The sequence below is a fragment of the Scardinius erythrophthalmus genome, assembly GCF_964197995.2.
Source record: "Scardinius erythrophthalmus genome assembly, chromosome: 3".
Lineage (NCBI taxonomy): Eukaryota > Metazoa > Chordata > Actinopteri > Cypriniformes > Leuciscidae > Scardinius > Scardinius erythrophthalmus.
The window spans coordinates 45,004,384-45,027,196 of record NC_138223.1 but is presented as its reverse complement, the minus strand read 5'-3'; the positions used below and the strand labels follow the sequence as shown (position 1 = coordinate 45,027,196).

The 22,813-nt window shown below is 38.1% G+C and overlaps 1 protein-coding gene across 1 annotated transcript; it reads right to left on the bottom strand.

Moving 5' to 3' along the window:
• Positions 1-1,572: 1,572 nt before the first annotated feature.
• Positions 1,573-20,637, bottom strand: LOC308687917 (B-cell receptor CD22-like; the record flags this gene model as incomplete). Its single annotated transcript, XM_081360738.1, has 14 exons — positions 1,573-2,073; positions 2,205-2,446; positions 8,664-8,709; positions 8,865-8,958; positions 9,037-9,300; positions 9,385-9,639; positions 9,721-9,978; positions 11,407-11,652; positions 11,976-12,143; positions 12,237-12,320; positions 17,153-17,407; positions 18,612-18,713; positions 20,045-20,395; positions 20,583-20,637. 14 exons carry the CDS (start codon positions 20,635-20,637, stop codon positions 2,040-2,042), a joined length of 2,454 nt encoding a protein of 817 aa, XP_081216864.1. The 3' UTR covers positions 1,573-2,039.
• Between the last annotated feature and the right edge of the window lie 2,176 nt (positions 20,638-22,813).

The following is a 22,813-nucleotide window of genomic DNA, read 5'->3' as shown; positions in this document are numbered from 1 at the left end:
TACTTTGCAGGGATCTCGGTAAGCTGAAATACAAGTTTGATCAAGAATAAAAATCCTCCTGTAGACCTGAAAATCACTGAAGTGTCTGGACCATCCACCAGAAAAGAGGAAAAACAAACGGAAAACGATGCTGTACCTTTTCACTTTTCTAACTCTTTACCTCACACCAACTTGGTCCCATAGTGACATTTTTGACCACAAACGAAATTGCTGATCGTGTGGATTCTTATTGAAATGACTGAATTCACCAGTGAACATTCACAGAACAACAGATCATTTTACTGCACCTTTAATACTGTTTCCAGGTCGAAGCCTCTACTTCCTCTATCTTTCTTCATGAGAATACTCAACAACCATTTATGAACACTGTTGATTCAAGTCACACATTTAAGCTTTTCAAAAGCCATAGTGTACATTACAGTCTCCAGTCAAACGGCATCCCAGACTTCAACATTTTATGATTCAAAACAGCTGAATAACTAACCATCTGAGATTTCGGTATAGAGATAAAGGTTAGGATTATAATTTTCAGGAATATTACAGCACAATGAGTGCATATTAGCACTGTTTGTTTTTGGCATCTGATAAAGCTTTTGGACTTGGAAACAGTGATGTCAGACTTATCATCGGACTGAAACACAAATGTTTTAAAGTTAAGTGAAGATGGACATTTTTAATTAGTCAAATGTACTGTATATTTTTTTTACATTGTTTTATTTCATGGAATATATGTGTTTCCATGCATTTTGTTGAGATGTCTTTTCTTGTTTATCTATTGTATGGTTGATTATTCATGTTGCTTATGTATTATATTTTTTGTGTATTCATTGATATTAATTGTTAGCTTTTTTTCCCATGTACATGGAAGTGTATGTATAAAAATGAATATCAAATATGTAATAAACAATTCTTATTTTGTATTTGGTTCAATTTGTTTATTATAATAGAAGTCAAAGGTAACCATAGTAACAACATGAAATTAAATATTTAAAAAAAAAATGAAATTTGGTTCCTGGAGGCACCCAAAGTGGTTCCACACAGTGCCTAATATAAGAGTTCCTCAGGAAACTTGTGTGGTTCCTCAGAGAACCACCCCTTTTTAAAGGGTGCCTAGAGGATCTACAGACGGTTCCGCCGGTGTGGCAAAGTGAAGAACCCCAAAAGGTTCCTCCAGGCACCTTTTATTTTTACAGTGTACTTTGCTAGTCGTTGTTTTGCGTTGTATCATGTTCTTGTTTGTATTTTGGATTAGTTGTCCTTGGTGTTCCTGTTTTTTCATGTGGAGTCTTTTCATTAAAGTGTGTGTGCAAGTGGTTTTTATCTCTGCCTTGTCCCTCTAACACACGGTTTGGAAGATGGTTTTACAGTGTCTTCCCTCATTATTTACATTTTTATAATTTTGAAAAAAAAAATGTGACTGTGTTGCTTTAAATTTAACAACCACATTGTAAAAGAATATTACAGTATTTTAACCAGTAATGAAAAACATTATGAAAAATACAATACCCGGCACATTACAGTAATGAGAGTTGGGTGTAAAATGTGCAAAATATTCATGACAATGAAACTAAAGACTTTCTGACAATGTTCAGATTTAATGTATTTAGCAATAAAACCACACAGTATGACAAGAGAAGAGGAAACATCTGTTCTGCATTGACTGCATAAAGCGAGAGCTTAAAAGCCTTTGACTATTACAGATATCAGTGTATACATGAGTGTGTGTAGAGTGTGTGTGTGTGTGTGTGTGTGTGTGTGTGTGTGTGTGTGTGTGTGTGTGTGTGTGTGTGTGTGTGTGTGTGTGTGTGTGTGTGTGTGTGTGTGTGTGTGTTTATAATTGTGATACTGACAGTCAGTTAAGATCATCATAAAAGAGCTCATTATAAACTGAAATCCATTCATGTCTAAACAGTAAAACAGTCCCATAAATGTGTAAAGGTGAAATCAAGAGGACAGTGAGATGGGAACATGACCTGAGCTGGACTCAAATCCAGGTCTCCCATCAGCATCAATAGGAAGCGGCTCCGATCACATGTTCTTTACTTGACTGAGCTGTAGATCACATCCTCAGATCTGGGGACAAATTAAACAAAAATAATGTGGCATTTCAAGAGGTGACAATCCATCATCTCAACAACACAAAACAAGAGCTCTGATTAAGAACTGAATGTGTTTTATTTGAGTTTAAAGGAGTCGTTTCTCACCTGTTGGCTTCAGACGGATGATGCATCTCAATGCAGTCGTACTCTTCAGTCTTCATGTCTTTGTTCTTGAAGTGATGGACACTGGCATACTGAACCTCTTTAACATCTGCAGAGTCTGTTTCTGTTCGTTTCTTTGCTTTAATGTTGGCATACAGATCATCCCTCTGATTGGCTGATACTAGTGAATACAGTGGATCGTCATTGCTTGAAGCCGTTTCTGCTGATCTGTCAATGTGATCCCCCTGCAGTTTCATCAAATAAAATATCACACAGATATAACAACAGATCGATCATTCAGAAATGCAGTGACTGTGAGTTACATGCATGATATTTTCCAGATTGTCTTCATGTCAAATATTTGGTAGTACATGATTTTGTAAGTCTTGTATTTTCTAGTAAATATAATTGTAACAACTAGGGCTGTATTCTCCCAGTCGATTAGTCGATTATTCAGTCGATACGTTCTGGGTCGACCAAAATTCTGATTTGATTTTTTTGCCGCGTTCATTTCATTAGTTTTGTCGCGTTCATTTACCGGTAATCAGTTTTGCCGCGTTCATTTCATCAGGTGGAAAGCACTAATTGCTAATGGGGGTGTTTTCAGAGCACCCCTGTTTCGCAGGTAACAGTCTGTCTTCAGAACACCCCCCTTGTTTTCACTTCTTTTGGATTAACCCAACTCACCAGAGAAGACGGACAGATTGAAGAAAGTAGGCTACTAGAAGGTTTGCTGAATATTACTTGATCTGGTTTGTTTAATAAATATATTTTTTTTTTTTATTAAAGTGGACGTGCCTTTTGTGTTTAAGAGTAAAAGCTTTAAAGTTAATAGTCTATTCGTGTCTCAGCCGCGAAAGCTGAGCTCCTATGTTCAGCCCATAGACTGTAAAAATTGTGATACTTTTGTGAAATTGTGCGAGCTGCACAGAGCGGCTGAAATTATAGTGTCTGTCTGTCATGATATCACTAGTTGACAACATAGTACTATTTTCGGAAATCATATGCTATGATATTGCGCAGGTGCACGTGATGCAACGCTGTCAGAGCCGACAGCCGACAGACTCGTGTGTCAGACTCATTTCAGTGCAAATTAATTACGTCAAAAACGATTTAATACTGCAAATAACCTACTATTTTTTATGTTTATTTAAAATTAATTTAAGCGGACAACAAGGCTACCAAGTACTGCGCACAGTGCGCAGCTAATTCATTTAACGTTTTTTTTTTTCTAACGTCATTTTTAGTCGATTTTAGTCGATTTTTAGTCGAAAACTTCAGGACTTCAGTCAACCAAGATTTTCTTTGGTTGAGTACAGCCCTAGTAACAACTACGAGAATGAACCAAACACAATTGAAGCTTTTAGGTGATTTTGTTCATACATAATCCCACAAAGAGTCTTCACATTCCAGACTCAAATCACCAAACCCAGAGCCATAAATCACCCAGGCTCCAGAGAGTCTGCAACCAAAGACTTTTATTGGTTAACTTTAAGGAAGAACGTTGTCAACGTTTGATAGTTTTGCAAGACGGATCGGTTCAGAGATGGTACTGCTCAGGGCCCTAACAAGAGGTCACATGACCCCTGCGACTAACAGACCCTGTCTTTCTTAAAGTCCCTGTAAAGGCAATTCAAAAAAAAAAGTTCTAAACACATTATAAATGTTAGAAATGTATTGCTAAATCATATTACAAAGACTGTGCACTGTGAAGTATTGAATTGTGGAGTTAGACCGTTAAACAGTTTTTCACCGTTGCTGTGTTCCGGATTTTTTGGGCGGGGCTAAAACGGGGGCTCGATGACGCACTGAGGCCCCCTGAGCTATTGGACACGCCCCTACTTGATGACGCACTGGAGCCCCATTCACATCAGTTTGCAACTCAATCGCGAGTTACTGTCAGTACTATTATTTACTACATCCTACAGTTTGCTAGCTAGCTATGCCTTCGTCATGGAAATGCGTATTACCTGGATGCGATCACGTACAAAACAGATCAGTGTCCTTATTTAAATTTCTGAAAAACTATCATATCAACAAGAGGTGGATTAATTTTGTGAAGAGCCACCTTGATGGAGAGCTGAGGATCACCGCCAAAAACCCGCCTCTGTAGTGATTATTTTACATGGGATAGTTTTATAAACTTTCGTTGGAGACAACTGGGATTCATTCACTGATAATCCGCTGTTACTGGTGGTGAATGTGGCCGAACCGACTGTCTCCCGCCTCAGCCTTCATCCTCCCGTCGCGCCGACAACTGGTGCCATCGTCGGCAGTGCGTGCCCACCAATGAGTGTAAGTTGCCTTGTGTGCTTATGTTATAATTATAGTAGGTAGTCCAGGCTCGAACATGTATGGCTTTGTAAAACAAATTAAGCTGCTAGGAGCATCCTTTCCGGCTGTAGCGGTGACAGTTGAGTGTTGTTGTGAGTCGACGGCAGCGAGCTTTCCCGCGAGTGGGCGTGGTTTCAGCGCAGCCAGCGGACACGCCCCCAGCGTTTGAGAGCAGAGACTACTGCTCATTTTTTCAAGATTTTGATCGCTTATTTTATGTACTTTCCGGCTTTTTTTATCATTAAAATTTGACTGGGTGGCTAATAACACATTTTTCTGTGGTGTGACAAACTCAGAACACATACTTAATTTTGACTTTACAGGGACTTTAAGGACCAAGGTCCCACAGAGATGAACAAAACAGACGTCAGCAGGAACTATACATGACCTCAGATTGGAATTTCTTAAACCCCATAAACTTTACACACCAACACACTTTACATATCAAAATAAATAAAATCATCTCAGAACAAGTTTTGATGAACATCATGCAACTACATAATCCTATGTTGTTTCTACCACTTATTTGCATGTTTAATAAGATTATATCCCAAGTAAATCCTTAAATGGTTATAACTTAGATGTGTGAATGAAAGTGTGTACTGTTTCATAACAATGCTATCTTACGAACACAACTAGCAAGAAGGCTGGAATTAAATCTGTGTAAAATGCTTCGTATTCTTATAATAGTAATGATGTCTAAACTGTGGCCTCTGTACTCTCTGCTAGAGCTTGGAAAGTAAGGAGATCCCAGATAACGCATGATTTACGATGAGACAAATAAAGCCAGTGTCTAATTGGTCCGATCTCTTCAGGAGGTGGGACAAACCTTTGAGTTTAAAATCTTAGACCCGAAACAAAGCTCTCTCTCTCTGTTCTCGCTCTCAAGAAGGCTCTCTCTCAAGACTGGTAACCATGTAACAGACGAGCAGACCAACCCAAATTAAGATCAGATGGGTTAGATTCATTTCCAGTCATCTAACTACTACTCTCGTCTCAATTTTCTTTCTTTTCTGAGTTTTCCTTTCTTTTCCGATTAAAAGTTTCGGTCCACGATTCACGGCTGCAACGCACGCTTTCAACTTCAAAGACTTTTCATTCATCCGCCAGCACACCACGTGACTGGCCGCCCCATCTATTCAAGCAGAGGAAACCAACCAACGGACCTGGGAAACCCCTTTCACATCGAAGGGAATCCCCAAAAGCAAAAGACAAGCAAGTAACCCCCAGACTCTAAAGCTGAACTGGTGTATTTCGATATAGATTTAATAACCTACGAAACGATAGAAAGGTTAAATTAACGTTTGATGGTTCGTTCAGGTCATGTCTTAAAAGTGCATATAGAATCTTGAGATTTCATCATCTCACTCTTTCCTCACTCTCTTCCTTTCTGCAACTCGTATGAATGTGTGTGTGCGTGTGTTTGTGTTAGATATTAGTTTATGTGTTAGCATATAATCAATAAAGTCTTGTTTGTATTTGAAAAGAGAAGTTACTTGTGTTATGTGCTTACAAATTTATTGTCTTAAACTTCGATCTAAGTTACCTATGCTTTTACCCTTGATTATTTCTTAATTTATTGTTAGCTGGGGATTATTCTTTCTTGGCCAGGAAGATATTATATTTCCTAGAGTTAATAATTGTTTATGCTTTCTGTTCATTGGATGAACTGATCAAATGATCATACAATTGATTCTGCTACAGTAAATTCTGAAAATAATTAAAATATTAATTATTGATCATAATCCATTATGAGTAATAATTAATTATATTTATACGGGCGTATAAACGCTACATAATATCCATGTTATTGTAGATTCAGGTATGTATTCTGCCCTGCAAAGGCAAAAGACCTAAACTTTCTAGAGTGTGAAACTGAGAAAAATGACTTTAAAGTTTCTGTTATGTCCAGACAAAAGTATTATAGGTAGGACTCCCAAAATTTGACAACTAGTTGCTAAATAGAATTTAAAAAATAGCTAAATAAAGTTGCTATACAGTTACTGTATTCTGCCTTTGTATCATATGCCAAAAATAAGGAGTCGTGCAAAGGCAAAATGCAGTAACTGACATATAATCAATATTTGCTTGCTGTCCCCCATACTTACATCCATAAGAACAACTAACCAAGGTCTAGTCATCATGGTATGTGTTTTAAATTATATAGAAGACCTTTGGTTGTTCCTATTTAGTGCTATAATGATCAGGATAGTGCGGCAACACTAACAAAGTTAAACAGTATGACAGATAAGTTACTTTGCAGTACAGTATGTACAGTATGAATAAATACAAGAAATATTTTCACAATAAAGATAATTTCATTATAATTGAATACAAATGTTTTGAAAATAAATTAAAGAGGAGCAGTAGCCTAATTTATCAATTTGCAACAAGAATATTTCATATTCATTAGGCGTGTTTAGGCCTTTATTTTGAAATAGCAATAAAGATGAAAAATCATGAAATATTGGTAGAAAGCTCGGTTTGTTTTCATACCAAGAGTTAAAAAAAACACCAATTCAATTTTATTTAAAAAAAAGTCTGAATTTTTTTTATATATAAACAAAAATATTATGGATTCTCGATTTGTGATGCGTCTGCCAGCTATAACGCACATATATGCTCTTTTTATGCATTTATTAGAGGTTGAATTCAAATCAAATACTGCCAAACCACCCATACTACTTCTGAATAGGATGTCTACTTCATAAATTGTATGAAAATAACGGAAATACTTGGTTCAGATCACTCAAAACATATACGAAAATGGAGGCGCCCTTATATGGTCAGTAAGGAAGCTGGCTGTCCATCTAGTGAAAAAGCTTGTTACTGCGCCCAAATAAAATCTTAGATATATATAAATCTTAATATTTTTTGAGATATCAACCTAAAATTTGGAACACAACTTGTCCATAGGTCTATTACAAAGCATTCTTGAATTACAACCATTTAAGTTTGGATAGTGATTTTCATGTCTATGTGAAAAAAGGGAGGGGAGGGGAGGGGAGGGGAAGGGTGGGGGGTGGTGACAATTAAAGGGTTAATTCTGAGATAATATAGACAGAGTTAACCGAAAAAAAGTTGGAATTACTTTTACCATTTAGGTTAGCCTACTTTGTACGGACGTTTGCGATAACTAGATTAGTGCTATATGGATTTGTGTAAGATCTGACACGAACACCTGCAAGAAGGAAATATGGCTCAAACATGTATGGATTGTTGTGGATACAGCAGATGACGTGCATTACTATGGATTATTGATTATGGATCTTCCATGGATTATATCGGATTGCATGGAAAGGTAGGATGCCTGTGTATTTAATAATTGGTTTTCGGCGTCTGATGTGAGGCGAGTGTCAGCGTCAACGTTAGCGCTAACTTACGTGACACAGATTAAATTTAGCTAGCTCCGGGCTGTCACTGACATTGACAGATCTGAACCATCGCCCTGAACGAAAATAACAACATTTATGACAACCTATTAGCTTGCATACCAAGTATGGCTTGTTCACCTTGCTTTGTTTCTGATTGCATACTTGGAGCAGTTTGTCTGGCCAGCAAAGTGGTGGTATGTTCTTCTCGCAAGCTAGCTGAATCAAGCAGAATGCATTTGAAAATGTATCATGTTTATAATAAAATTTTTGGTATGTTCTTACCTTGCTCTTGATGTTATTGATGTCAATAATACAAATAAGCACTCGGCAGTCCACACTTTATTTCAAAGATGTGTCGTGTGTATGTTATGTGGTTTGGTGACAATTAAAGAGCGGCAAACTTTGACAGTATGACAAAGCCAGAGTGCAGTAACATCACAGCGGCACCGTAACATCTCTCTTGATGCCAGGCTAAACAAAGTCAGAACACCTTAACTCAACTTCAGCGTGCTGGAACAAAGGCAAAGAGCCGTAACAACTGTCACTGTGGTTGCTGTGGTTTCTCGTATGGTTTTGGAAGTTACGGTTGTCATAGCCCTTCATTTTCTCGTTAAAACAATGAAATTGACTCACGATATTTAGTCACATGATAAAGGAGGTCTCAAATACCACAAAAATGACACTAACTCATTTTTGACCAAACATGATGTTACGGCGTTTTGCCTTTGTAGGGCAGTATTATTATCAAACTTGCCTGATTTTGTCTGATAACTTCAGCTCCACCGTCTCTCCTCTTCTTCCTGGAGAAAACATGTTTGTTAGAAAGTACTGAAAAGTAATTTATTTTAAGAAACATTTATTTTTTGTTAGTGGTTTAAGCTCAACAAATGTTGCATTTATGTTATTTTTTGTTTTTGTTTTAAATTAATGCAGGAGCTGCTCAGCATTCACTCACTTTATGAACATGATGGTGATGATGATGAAGAAGATCAATCCTCCACATCCCGCCACGATCCCAGAAACTGTGAGCAGAGCATCTCTCTGAACCCCTGAAACAAGACGATCATGAAGATCATTTCACACGTGAGACAGATGAAACTGAAAGAGTGTCTGATTATAGAAAATACCTTTAACAGTGAGTGAAACAGACGCTGATCTCTGAGATCCATGTTTATTCTGAGCCTCACAGTAGAAGCGTCCACTGAAACTGGAGTTGAAGCTGGAGATGCTGAAACTCTGTCCAGATCCAACAGCTGAGGGTTCATTCTCCTTAAACCAGCTGAAGTTCAGAGCAGGAGGGTTTGAGTCACTGCTGCAGTTCAGAGTCACTGAATCTCCCTCCACTATTACACCAGACCGACTGACCGACACTGAGACGCTCTTTGGAGAATCTGAAAAGACAAAAAGTGTCAAATGACATTCAGTAATTGAGCAAATAATCATCCAGAACTGATCTAAAATCAAGGCAGACTTACACATGACATTCACAGTCACAGCAGAGGAGTTCAGAGATCCATGTTTATTTCGAGCAGAGCAATAATAGTTTCCACTGGCCTCAGATTTAATATTAGTGATGCTGTATGTGTCGCCAGATTGCAGAATCGTTCCTCCTTTAATCCAGCTGATTTCTGCAGGAGGGTTTGAGTCACTTCTGCAGTTCAGAGTCACTGAATCTCCCTCCACTATTACACCAGACCGACTGACCGACACTGAGACATTTCTTGGTCGGTCTGAAAGAGACAAAAAAATAAAAATATATTGGATAACTTACTAAAACCAGATGATTTACTGACTCACATTTATTAACTCACACATGACATTCAGCTTCACAGCTTCAGAGTCTTTCTCTCCATGTTTATTTCTGGATCTGCACTTGTATTCTCCCCTGTGATCAGAGCTGATGTTAGAGATGCTGAAGATTCTTCCAGATCCTACAGTCGTTCCTCCTTTAAACCAGCTGAAGTTCAGAGCAGGAGGGTTTGAGTCACTGCTGCAGTTCAGAGTCACTGAATCTCCCTCCACTATTACACCAGACCGACTGACCGACACTGAGACGCTCTGTGGAGGATCTACATGAAATATATATAAAATATGAAAATAATTACTTTATTCATGCCATGACATTCCATTATCTTTATTATATTACTGAAGTTTATCTTTAAGTAGAAATCAAAATGAAAAAGGTGCAAATCTACATCTGAACTGGTGCAAAATTAATAAAACAATATTATATTTACAGATTTATCAACTAAAGATTCATAAAAAAAAGTAACTAAACAGATTCATGTTTTAATGGACAATGGTACGGTAATTTCAGAAATCAGCCGTTTTTTTACAGCAAGGTTTTACAGTGCATCTACACCACTTCAATCCCACTAATCCACCAATTAACTCATAAAGTCTTTCTAGAAAACAAAAAATTAGCATAATCTTGGGACCTTATGTGAATTATATAACAAATTAGATTATGGAATAAAAGCTCCTGGTGTGACAGGTGCATTAGAGCTACAATTAGCATCAAGCTTCATAACACAATTAAAAATATTAATATTACACTTGAACTCAAAACTCACTTTAAACAACTATTGAGTTTTTGTATTAACTTCCAATCGCGAGCTAATGTGGATTTGAATAATAATGATGTTGAAATATGTTATTTTAGCCTTTTATATGCATGTATCGTAATCGTGTGTTTATTAGCTTCTTGTTTCACGTGTAGAAATGTTTCTTTGGGTTTGTTCTTCCCGGAGCAGAACGAGGAAGTGTACAGGACAGTGTCATGCAGAAGAGCAGAGAATATGATCATGTAAGATGATTGACAGCTGTACAGCGAATGAGAGAGCGCTGAGATCATAACTGACACACAGCAGAAAGAGGAGAGACAGAGCTCGCTCTAAACGCTCTTTCAGATCTTCAGATCACATAATTCAGAGGGAAATCAATAGAAATGGTATTCTGTATGACGAAATATTTTGCAAACGTGAGAATAAATCAATATTTCTCCCAATATTCGCACTTTTGGACTAAGAGCCGTAACAGATGCTGTTCAGTGAAGCTGTGAACACAATAAACCAGAGCAGACGTGACTGAATATGAGTGTGTGTTTTTATTCTGTTCAAAATATCAAAAATTACAGATCGATTACTTTGCACTCCTGACGTAAATTAAATCAAGAAATGAATGTCATTACAACCTAGTTTTATCATAAACAGTGGTCAAATATCGAAGCTGGCGTCTTTAATCTTTCTAATGATACTCAGTTTGTCCAGGTCAAGTAAGAGTGTTTTAACGTGAGGTGAATGTTGAACAACTATAATCTGGGGCCGTCGGAGATCTTTGTACGTAAAGGGGTTAATAAGAATAAATCATGTCTATTAAAAAAGAAAAATGTCATGGAGTCTGTATGATTGGTCCTGAAATTACCAAACAAATCTGAACTAAATTCTGAATAATCTGTTGAATATTTCACTAATATTAATGAATCAGTTTGTACTCACATTCAACATTAAGATGAACAGCAGAAGAGATCAGATGTTCATGTCCTCTAACGCCACAACTGTAGTTTCCTGCATCAGAACGTCTGACTGACCGCAGATGAAGCCGATTCACTGTTCGCTCAGTTACTCTCTGTGTGTTTCTGTACCAGATGAATGTTGTTTGTTCAGGCAGAGAGCAGCTGCTTTTACATGTCAGAGTGACTGAATCTCCCTCTTTCACACTCTGCTGTGTCTCCACCTGCAGGTCTGACACAACAACAACAACAACAACAACAACAACAACAACAACAGATTCACTGTCATCACAACATCTGCATCATGCCGATGATACTAAAATAATAACGTTAAAACACTAAAATGAAGCAGGTCAGACAGCAGTTACATAATATATTGCTGGATATTTCTGTGGCACAGATGATAGTGATTCACTTCTGATATATAAACAGCTGCTGTTGTCATGGAGACCTGAGTTTGAGTCCAACCTCCATCCATCATTCCCTCCCGTTTAATCTAATAATCATTAATAGAAAAGGTTTTGTGTTTTATTTCTGAGAGTTCACTAGTTTTACCTGTGACATCAAGCCAAGATCCAGGAACCACTGTCCATCTTTTACTCTGATAACCTGTAAAACTGCAGTAGTAGATGTGTTTATCAGCTTCTGTTACAGCCGTCAAAGTGATGCTGTAAGTGTTTATATTTTCACTCAAACACTGAACTCTTCCTCTCTTCTCTGGATCTGAACACAGATTCAGTGATTCTCTATCAGTTACAACAGGTTTAGTCCAGAAACCTTCTACGAGTTTATTACTCTGAGGATATGTTAAAGTACAGGATATTTTCACTGTTGATCCCTTTAATGCACAAACATATGAAGGGCTGTAATTCACTCCCCAATCCTGCAGACCATCAACCCCTGAAACACAGAAATGAGGAAAATAATTAAAGAGACTTCCAGCAACAAACACAGACATTTCGTTTTCTTCTGCACTTTTCATAACACACTATCATAGATTTCAGTTGGTGTTTATTAGGGATGTGCCCGAAGCCGAATACTATGTTCAGAAAGGAAATTACGCATTCTACGGAGTTCCTAAAGGGACATGATGATGGAGAAATATACGAGATGGGAGGAAAAAAAATGTTTCAATGCTTTTGCATTCTCTTGTAATTATATTGGTTAATTATATTGTGTATAATTTGCGGGCATCATGGAGCCACTATCAATATGCTAAATATCGAAATGTTTTTTGAATGAACACTTGTTGCTTTCACATTCACGATCACGAGTAACGTTACTCTGTTTATAGGGAGTGTCAGCAGTCCAGGCCCGGAGTCACAGGGGGCAAAAGGGGGAAATGCCCCCTCAGATCTGATCTGATACTCTTCACCCCCGAAAGAAGATCGGTTTGAACCCTTTGAAGCGATCGACAACTTCAGTGTGATCAGAACTTCTCTGCTGTCACGCTTTGGCTGGCGCTGAGCCAGAGATGCTTTTCTTATCACAACTATTCAGTGATTTCAGCCACATAAAGTTCATTTTAAGTTTCAGACATTAATATAGAGCAGGGGTCACCAAACTCAGTCCTGGAGGGCCGCTGTCCTGCAGAGTTCAGCTCCAACACACCCGCTTGAAAGTTTCTATATGGCTGTGAGACCCTGATTAGCTGGGTCAGGTGTGTTTAATTGGGGTTGGAGCGAATCTCTGCAGGACAGCGGCCCTCCAGGACGAGTTTGGTGACGCCTGACATAGACATTAAATAGGCTATTAGCCAAAAATACATTTTGTTAAATATACACTGATGTTAATGGAAAGCGATAATAATAATTCTTTCTTCAATTAAAATTTGACGACATGTTTTATATCAGATACACATTGTGTAGTTAACTATAAAGTCTACTCTGTTCTTTTCCCAGTTCAGCGGCCCCTTACTTTTATGTATTTCCAGAGAAATTGGTGAATTTATGTGACATTAATCCGACAGCTCTGATTCTCTGAACTGTGGTGGCAGCCCCCATCACACATTATAGATCAGCTGACATGATTTAAACAACAAAACACATTCAAATAATTGACAATAGGCACCGATTTATGTTTCTGCTGGTTGGTGCCCACACTCATAACCGAGCGAACACGTAATATCTGAGCAGAGTAGAGCCATGAGAACACTATATTTGAGCGCGCGAGTTTGTGGAGAATCACACGTTTATGTATTACATTGATGCGCACTCGACATGTGTCATTAAAAATGCCATAGAAACTCCCTCAAGTGAACTATAAAACTGAAAAGAAAGTCACGACTGAAAGCTGCAGTCGTTTTTTATTGGTTAAAGAGAATGGAGAATATCTCGTGGTTTTTCTGTGTGTGTTCGGCACTTATTAGTTAATGATAGGCTATAGTTAATGAATAAATAAAGTTTGTGAGTATTTTGAATAAAAAACGAAAAACAGAATAAAAGTGATACATCTGTGTCACTTTATTGTGCCTGTGTGACACATCATAGAAATAAGGTGATATATATAAATTATATCCCCCCCGCCCCCCATTTATAATTTCAATAAAATATTACTGAAAGATCATTGCTCTTAAAAGAAAAAGTCATGTGAACTCAATAACTGAGAACTCAAACTGAATGAGCTCTATATTTCTAGTTCCCAGCATGCTTTGCTTCAGACTCTGATAGGAGAGTAAATGTTAAAATGAAGTGTTATTTTATGAGTTTTGCACATGATTAATATAGCGGGAGATCTGTTAGTGTGTAATGTTGTTGTGTTGGGATTTAAAGGGTTTCTGCTATGTCTTGAGTTTTGGGGGTTAACAAGAGTCTGTGATCAGGATGAAAATGGGCCAGAGAAGGTTCAGACTTCTTTACGCTGCTTTGATGAAAAGGCAGTCTCTGCACTTGTTGATGCAGTTCTAGTTTCTCTGCTATACTCAGCGCTCGAAGTGGGCCGGTACACACTTCTCTATTTTAAGCTGTAGCGTACCCTCACTTTTATTGCGTATACCGGCACTTCTCACATGTTGCCGGTACCAGGGACGTCACTTGGCCCTTTTTCTACTTGTAGGCTACACGAATTTGTGATGGCCTCAGTCCCCTTTTAAACCTCATGTGAAAACGACGGCAGGATTCGGCTCCTCCCCGTCTCTCTCGATGCGTGTCCACTGGCGCGAGCGGCGTTCTTGGTTAACATAAATTTCTCTCGACTGGCGCGAGTTCTTAACATAAATTTGCATAACCTGGTTGCCTTAAACTTTGAGTTCATTTAAACAAATAATGTGAGTTGATACAAAGAAAGAGATAACTTTATTCAACAGAAATCAATATTACTTTATCTAGGGGTTAAACGGATCGTTGTTGATCCGTGATAAGGACAGACCGGCCCCCACGGTTCGGCACGCATATGATTTGTGGATTCATTTCAAGTTTATCATTTGCAAGTGTTTTTTCTTGTTGGTTTCCACATTCAATAGATTTTAAACCATTCAAGCGCTAGAAGAGGCAAAAGAGAATTTAATTTGCTATTCGCACACTGTTATCTGTGCGCACAGTCACACACACCCGAAACCCACGCGCGCACACACACACACACAGGCGTTTCAGATAGTGCACAAACTCCGAACTGATTCCTCTTTCACGTTCATACAAAATGATGTCAAAATACCGGTCTCAGCAAGTATTCTCGTAAACAGTCAGTTATGCCTCAAGAGAATAAGAACAAGAGAAGGATGTATCATTATTGGACCCGTGTATTCGGTCTTAAAGTCGGCATGAAACGGAAGTTGAGACTGTCATTTTTTTTCCTTGTTATGACGTATATCCGAGTGAAACGGCTTCTGAAATTAGAAAAAAAATGCAGGGCGGGGCTTGATTTCGTCCTTCGGGAATTGATTGGATCGTTGGAGGTTGGGCGTTGCAAACAAAATGGAGGCAGATTTGAATGCCAGTTTACATTCAGTTGTGGAGGATTTCTCTCCACCGGACTCCCCACCGTTACCCTCCCATGAAGGATTTTTTATTTTATTTTAATATTCCCGCGAACCAAGATGAGTCAAGTCAAGGTATCATCCTTATTCGACATTCTCTGTTATCAGTCAAGTTCACCCTCGTGAGCATCTCGATAGCCGCACCCTCATCGACTCTGGCCGCACCCTTTCGCCATGGCACGTGGCCGAAAGAGAAGAGAGCGTTTCGAGGGGGGAGGGAAGGGTAATGTATTTGATTAAAGATTATAAGGGTACATGAATTTTAAAAAAAATAATGAAGTGCACAGATAAATCATTTATAATAAACACTACAATATTACATATAAAAAGAAGATTTGTCAAATTTGATTTCATGCCGACTTTAAAGTGACAGCAGTCTATAAGTACCTTATATGTCATCAATGTTAATCAAACTACAAAACACAGCTTTAACAAAGATTAATTACATTTATACAGTGAACTTAAATTTATTTTACATTTAATTATTACATTTCTTTAACTGAATAATGCAATTTTACCTTACATTTACTTACTGTATTTATTTATTATTAATACAGTTTGACCTTAGATTGTTAGGCTATATTTTATTTATATTTTATATTTTAAATGATCCGATCCGTGACTCAAAAACCGCAATATGATCCGAACCGTGAGTTTTGTGATACGTTGAACCACTAATGTTATCTGAACAACGTTTGTGAATTGAAGCTGCATTGACAAAAGATTTGTGAAAAATTGTGATAAAGCATTAAAATATATATTTTACAGTGCAGTGGCAAACACAATTAATGCACTTAAAGGAGAACTCCGGTCAATTTTAACATTGAGTTCATTTTTTGTAAATTTGGAGTGCTGTCAATACAGAGAACAACGACAAAAATCGGTGTTGCCTACACCAAGTTATCCTCTTTTTAAAATTTGCACCCTGTTGACTTCAATGGGGCAAGTTTTAAACCTGCTTTTAGCCTCATTACAAGTGCACAGGTCATGTGAGTGATTCCTTCGGAGTGAACGCGGGTCAATCTGACTGCAGTAGATGTGAAAGATATGAATAAAAATGATGTTATTTCAGCCAGCGCACATACCTGTATTTTCTAACTGTTTTCGGTCGAAGTCCATAGTAATCGATTGTCGAGTTCACACGCATACGTTTAGTACCTAAATCACGCGCGTGAACTCGACAATTGATTACTATGGCCTTCGACCGAAAACAGGATGTAAATACAGGGATGTGCGCTGGCTGAAATAACATCATTTTTATTAATATCTTTCACATCTACTCAGTGTTGCCAGATGTACGATAATTATCGTATTTGTACGATAATTTTGACCTCTGTACGATGTACGATCAATAAGGGAAAAAATCCTGTAATGTACGATAATTTCAGAACTGTGTGACACTTCAAATGATGGTCGTTGTAATGGGGCTTCTCATTGATCTAGCTGTGGATTCTACGTCTACCGGGGGAAGAACGTGTAGAGAGAGGGAGCGAGAGACCTTGCGTGTGTGTGCTAGTGTGTCTCACAAAGTGCATGTAAGGACCCAACCAATCAATTGTAAGTGCGGGCGGGCTTTTATCTACTTTAAACTGCTTATCAGAGAAACATCATGTAGTTATTTCGGTGTACTAAATAATGACCCTGCAGCTACAGTAATTGTGACATTTATAGCCTGAGAGTAAAGGGTTTAGTGGTTTTTCATGTCACTTTGAATTATAGAAGTGGCAAATCAATAGATAATGAATCAGTTTGTACTCACATCCTACTGTGAGATAACCAGCAGAAGAGATCAGATGTTCATGTCCTTTAACGGCACACCTGTAGTCTCCGGCATCAGAATATCTGACTGACCACAGATGAAGCTGATTCACTTTCACAATTCCTTTAGTGAATATCTGTGTGTTATATTTGTACCAGATGAATGTTGTTTGTTCAGGCAGAGAGCAGCTGCTTTTACATGTCAGAGTGACTGAATCTCCCTGTTTCACACTCTGCTGTGTCTCCACCTGCAGGTCTGACACAACAACAACAACAACAACAACATCAACATCAACAACAACTCACCTAAAAATAAAAATTGAGTCATTTTTTATCATTATTTATTTGGTTCTAAAGCTGCATGACTTTCTTTTTCAGAACACAAAAAGAGAAAATAATAAATAAATAAAAACGACCTGTTCGCAGTTTCACAGATACAACTGGTCCTAATGAACAGGGAATCTAGCATTAAATCAACACATTTATTTTAATCTTATTTTAATCTCTTCTGGCAGCAACATAATGTAAAAATAATGTACATCCAGCCGGTTGTTGTTTTAAAATAAACCCCAACAGGGTGACCAGGATTTGTGAACCGGTCAGAGTTTATTCTGCGATAACAACCAGCTTGATGTACATTATCTGATTATTACACTAATACTTGAAGAAAAAGAAAGAAAAGAAAGAAAAAGTTCCTATAATCAGCTTTGGGCCGAGACCAACAAACAAGTTCAAACATTTAGGTGGACATTTAAAGATAATGTACAGTATCATATCAGTCATATCACATTTTACACAGCTTTTCACCACATTAATAATGACGGAGACATGAAATATTGATTTGAGAAGAAACCGTTTAAAATCATACCTGATTATTATCTTATAACTCATTACAATAACCAAAGCAATCATTCTAGCAACAAGACAATCACATCAACAATATTACCGTAAGTCTACTATTACAGTGTTGCTATTGACGACGGACATTATCATTGTCAGTTTTCAGAAGTCTGGTTTTGACACGAGCCTCTGTCTTGAATAAAATAAACACATTGTCTATACCTTCGAGATAAAGTCGGATATGCCAATCCTTTTATTGTCCATTGGCATTGCAAACAATGAATAAAACAAAAAGAAAAAGAAAAATAATCCAAGAGGAAGAAAGAGTAGTACAACGCTTGAATAATAAAGGAATCAACATGACACACAACTTTATAAAGTCGTCCCACACGGGGCTTGATCCCACTATCTCTGGGTCAGATGCCTGTCACTCATCTCATTGTGCCACTGGGAAGTTGTGCTTTCGCCAAGATGCAGAAGGTCCATAGTTCAAGTGAGAAGCAACTCAATATGAAACATTTTTATATAAATTTGCTGCATGTTGTATTCATTGAGTTCCTTCACATATAGACACCGTGTCTGTAACAGAAGCAACTTTGCCACCACTTTAGCCACAGTACCTCTTGGGGTCTGGGCATGTGCCACACAGGATTCAAACCCATGACCGGAATGGTTTGGGGCTTGTGGCACGTGGTTTAGCAGCTTGCACCACTCAGAGGCCGCTGAATTAGAGCACACAAAGGCATGTTAACCAGATTAGCATGCTAAGATAGCTTAATGCTAATGTAGCTTATGATTAGCCTGATAGCTGAAGAGACACATTAGAAAGAATGGCATCTGGTTAGCATGCTAACCAATTATTATGCTAAGCTAACTAGCATAAGGTTACAAATACAGGCAATGTCAACTTTGGAGACGAATATCTCGGGAACGATAGTGAATATTAAAAATCCGTTCAGTCATTCCTGTGCGGCTCGGTCCAAAGATCATATGATTAAAATTTGGGCAAAATTGAGCAAGGTTTGCGCTGTTGCTGCAAAAGGTGGCGCTGTTCCCAACTTTGGCATAGACCCTCAGATCATGCTTCCAATGAAGCGTAGCAAGAGGAGGAGCAGCAAAAAACTGAATACTGTACTTTTCTAAACGCCCACTACTGTCACGGTTTTAATGTAATGTCTTAATTGATTGTGATCACCGTGATGAGAGGAATCAACTAAGTTTCATTTTTCTAGATCAAAGGGTTCAAAAATAAAACTATTTCAATGTTGAATTTTTGAACTGGTGGTGGCGCTATAGAGTTGGTCTTAGAGACTCCAAAATTGGTACAATTACTATTCATTACCACCATTACAGGTGTGCCTAATTTCATCATTTTCCTATGTTCTGTTGATAGGGCTGCCATTGACTCCCATTCGGGAAACATAAGAAGAAAACTAACAGATACAATAGAGGCTTGGCCCCTAAATACTCCAAACTTAACTTTCTACTAATAAACTAAATATTTAATTCGAAAAAACAAACTGTTACGGGCACGAGCACAGTCCTGCACAGCACACTCAACACGGTCAAAAAGTTTGTCTGACCTTTGCGCCTGTAACTCATCATCACTTGGCTTAAATCCACTACAAATAGTCATACGCCCTCAAGTGTCACAAACAAACATAAAACAACTCAATATAATGACTCCAACAATTACTGAGTACACATCTTGATCTTGCATGTATGAGAGTGTTTGAGAACAGCAGTGAAGGTTTGTGCTAAATAATATATTACAGTTTGTTTTGTTACTTTGTTTCTTGATGAACTCTATTGCACACCTTCACAACACTGGAATATCAGTCAAAAGTCACATCATTTTAAGACAATTAAAGCTCGAAGAAGGTGCCGACTGTCATTATATGAACAAGAGCCATCAGGACATTTGATAAAATATCTCCTTTTGTGTTCCCACAAATAAAGAAGGTCATCTGGCAGATTCAGTAACATAAGAAAGTGTGTGATGTGTGTGTTTGTATGTTTCTGTGGTCTATTTCTGAGAGTTCAGTAGTTTTACCTGTGACATCAAGCTGAACTCCAGGAACCCCCGTCCATTTTCCACCCGCTGTATCTGTAGTAAATCTGCAGTAGTAGATGTGTTTATCAGCTTCTGTTACAGCCGTCAAAGTGATGCTGGAGGTGTCTTTATAATATTCACTGTTACACTGAATCCCTCTTCTCTTCTGTGGATCTGAACAAAAGTTAGGCGGTTCTCCAACAGTTACAACAGTTTTGGTCCAGAAAGCTGTTTTGATCTTATAACCCTGAGGATATGTTAAAGTACAGGATATTTTCACTGTTGATCCCTTTAATGCACAAACATATGAAGGGCTGTAATTCACTCCCCAATCCTGCAGACCATAAACCCCTGAAACACAGAAATGAGGAATGAAGAGGCTTTCAGGTGTTTTTGAAGGAATGTAGAAAAAATATCTTTCACTTTTGATCATTTTTATGTTAGCTGACAGTAAAACACTCATGTCTGTGTATAAGTGTGAAGAGCTCAATCATCTTTTGTTAAAATATCAGTATAGAGAGTGAAAGTGAAGACTCACCCGCAGTCATGATCACTACGATCAGAGGAAGAGACTTTATGAGAGACGACACCATAGTGACTTCTGCAATCATAAAACTGACAATTATGACATTATGAGCATCATCTATATACAACATCACAAACTCTATTGATAAAGCACATGATGATTAATAATTCACGGCTCATTGAAGGCTTGATGTGAACTGATGATGTTTCTCATGTCAGGCCTCGTGTGTCTAAAGAGCTTCACACAATATTACACATGAATCTACAACAGATATTGAGCTTCTGGAGTTTAAATCACTTCATCAAATCAACATTCACCTAAAACACTTTTACAAACATCAATCGTAGCCCTACTGAAATATTTTAACTCATAAACAATAATGTATAAAATGGTCTTACCGCTCTGAAGTGTCAATGTTTCAGTGTCGACGCCCAAATGAGGAAAACATCCGCAGTTTAAGGCGTCAAACGCTGCAGTTTTCACACTTTATAAAGAGCATCTAAATGTTGGTCTTCCTCTTCCTGGTTATGAGTGACCGTCATCTCAACTACACAAGAACAACTGGAGAAGAAAGTTAACGTCTCAGATGTCAAACACACATCAAGCTTTACATGTATCTCTGTAGAGCTCAGTATTGTCAGATCTTTGTGAGAGAATATGTGAAAGATGTTTGCTTTGAGAAAGAACAGTGTAAAGATGCTCATCATGTCTGCAGGAGCGTCTGAGCAGCATCTTTACAGCTCTTAGTTTCTCTTCCTCTTTCTGACACAAACTCTGTGTTTAACACATGAAGCAGTGGACAACACACACACACAGTCATCACCATCAGCAACTACACTGAGTTTAAGTGGGTCAATGGCAGTTTCTGACAGACGACACAAGCACTCAGAGACCAGACCGACGACAGATACAGGAGAAATAGTTTTAATGGTCTTCATAAACACTAATACATCACTGATGGATCTATTTAATAACTCCTAATAATGGAGCAGTGATGTTCACTGCAGAGCCAAATGACGTCCAGCTCCTCCTCAGTGGATCTAATGGGTGGAGGGAGAGAGTTATGGGTCGGTTAGGGTGTTGTTGGACCGTCTCGCTCCACCCATTACACCCAAATTACATCCAGAGAGAAGAGCTGGACTTCTCTCTCCACCCACGACTCTGCAGTGAACAGCCTCTCAAAATAGAGGAATTACATCCATTACTCAAATCTTTCCTGCACTTCCATTGACTTTACTGTCATCTAGTGGTCAACAAGATCCAGTGCACGTCACTTCCGTGTCCAAATATTCACACTTGCGGTTTTGGCCACTTGAGAGCATGACTGTCCTATATCTTAAAAAATGCCAAAGTGATTATAAATAAGATTATAATAACTTCTGTAGACGTCTGCCAGAAATAAAGTCAGTCTGGTTAGTAATAAGCGAAGCTGGTAATGCTGTTTGTGGAGTTGTTTAATCCTCCTCTGCTGAGATCTTCACAGATTTAATGTCTTCTTTTCTCTTCAGTGGATTGTGTCTGAAGTCAGTCAAAGTTGTTGTGTTTCTCGTTTTTTCTGTTGTTTCAGTGATTATGCTTGTTATCATCACCTAATTTATCGCTCAGAGTAATAATACATTCTCAGAGACGTCTATTTGATGTCCGTGTTTTCATCTGGAAGACGTATGTTTAGTGTTATAACGCTTTGTAAATGATGACAAAATGTTAGTTGTAAATGTGGTCATTTTGCTCTAAAAGTTCAAAATACTGGAGGTGAAAATGAATCCTAGTGACTTGAAACTCAGTTTTAACAAAGTCAAAGTCTTTGGTTTTACCTTGATTTGCATAAAACACACTAACAAGATCAGACACTGGTACTTTATACACACAATGAACATAATATTACAAATAAGTCCAGGTGTTTTCATGCAGACAACCCTGTGCTGGAGTGTGACGAAGGAAGATTTCCTCAATTCTGTTTCAAACCACAGTTTTGTCTGTCAGTTCTTTCTGTTGACTGGTTTATCTGGAACTTGGGGCAAATCCCAAACTGTTTTTTCCCCCTTGAAGGGCACTTTGGGAAGGGAACGCCATTTGTAGGGGTTTTTCAAATAAAAGTGAACAACTGGATCCCTTCACTGAAGAGCGCTTCCTCAAGGCCGTTAGTGAAGGGAACATGCAATGGTCATTACAAGGAAGTAATTTTATGTCATGTGTGGTCATGTGACCCAGGGAATACTAAATCATTTTAAAACTGTGAGTTT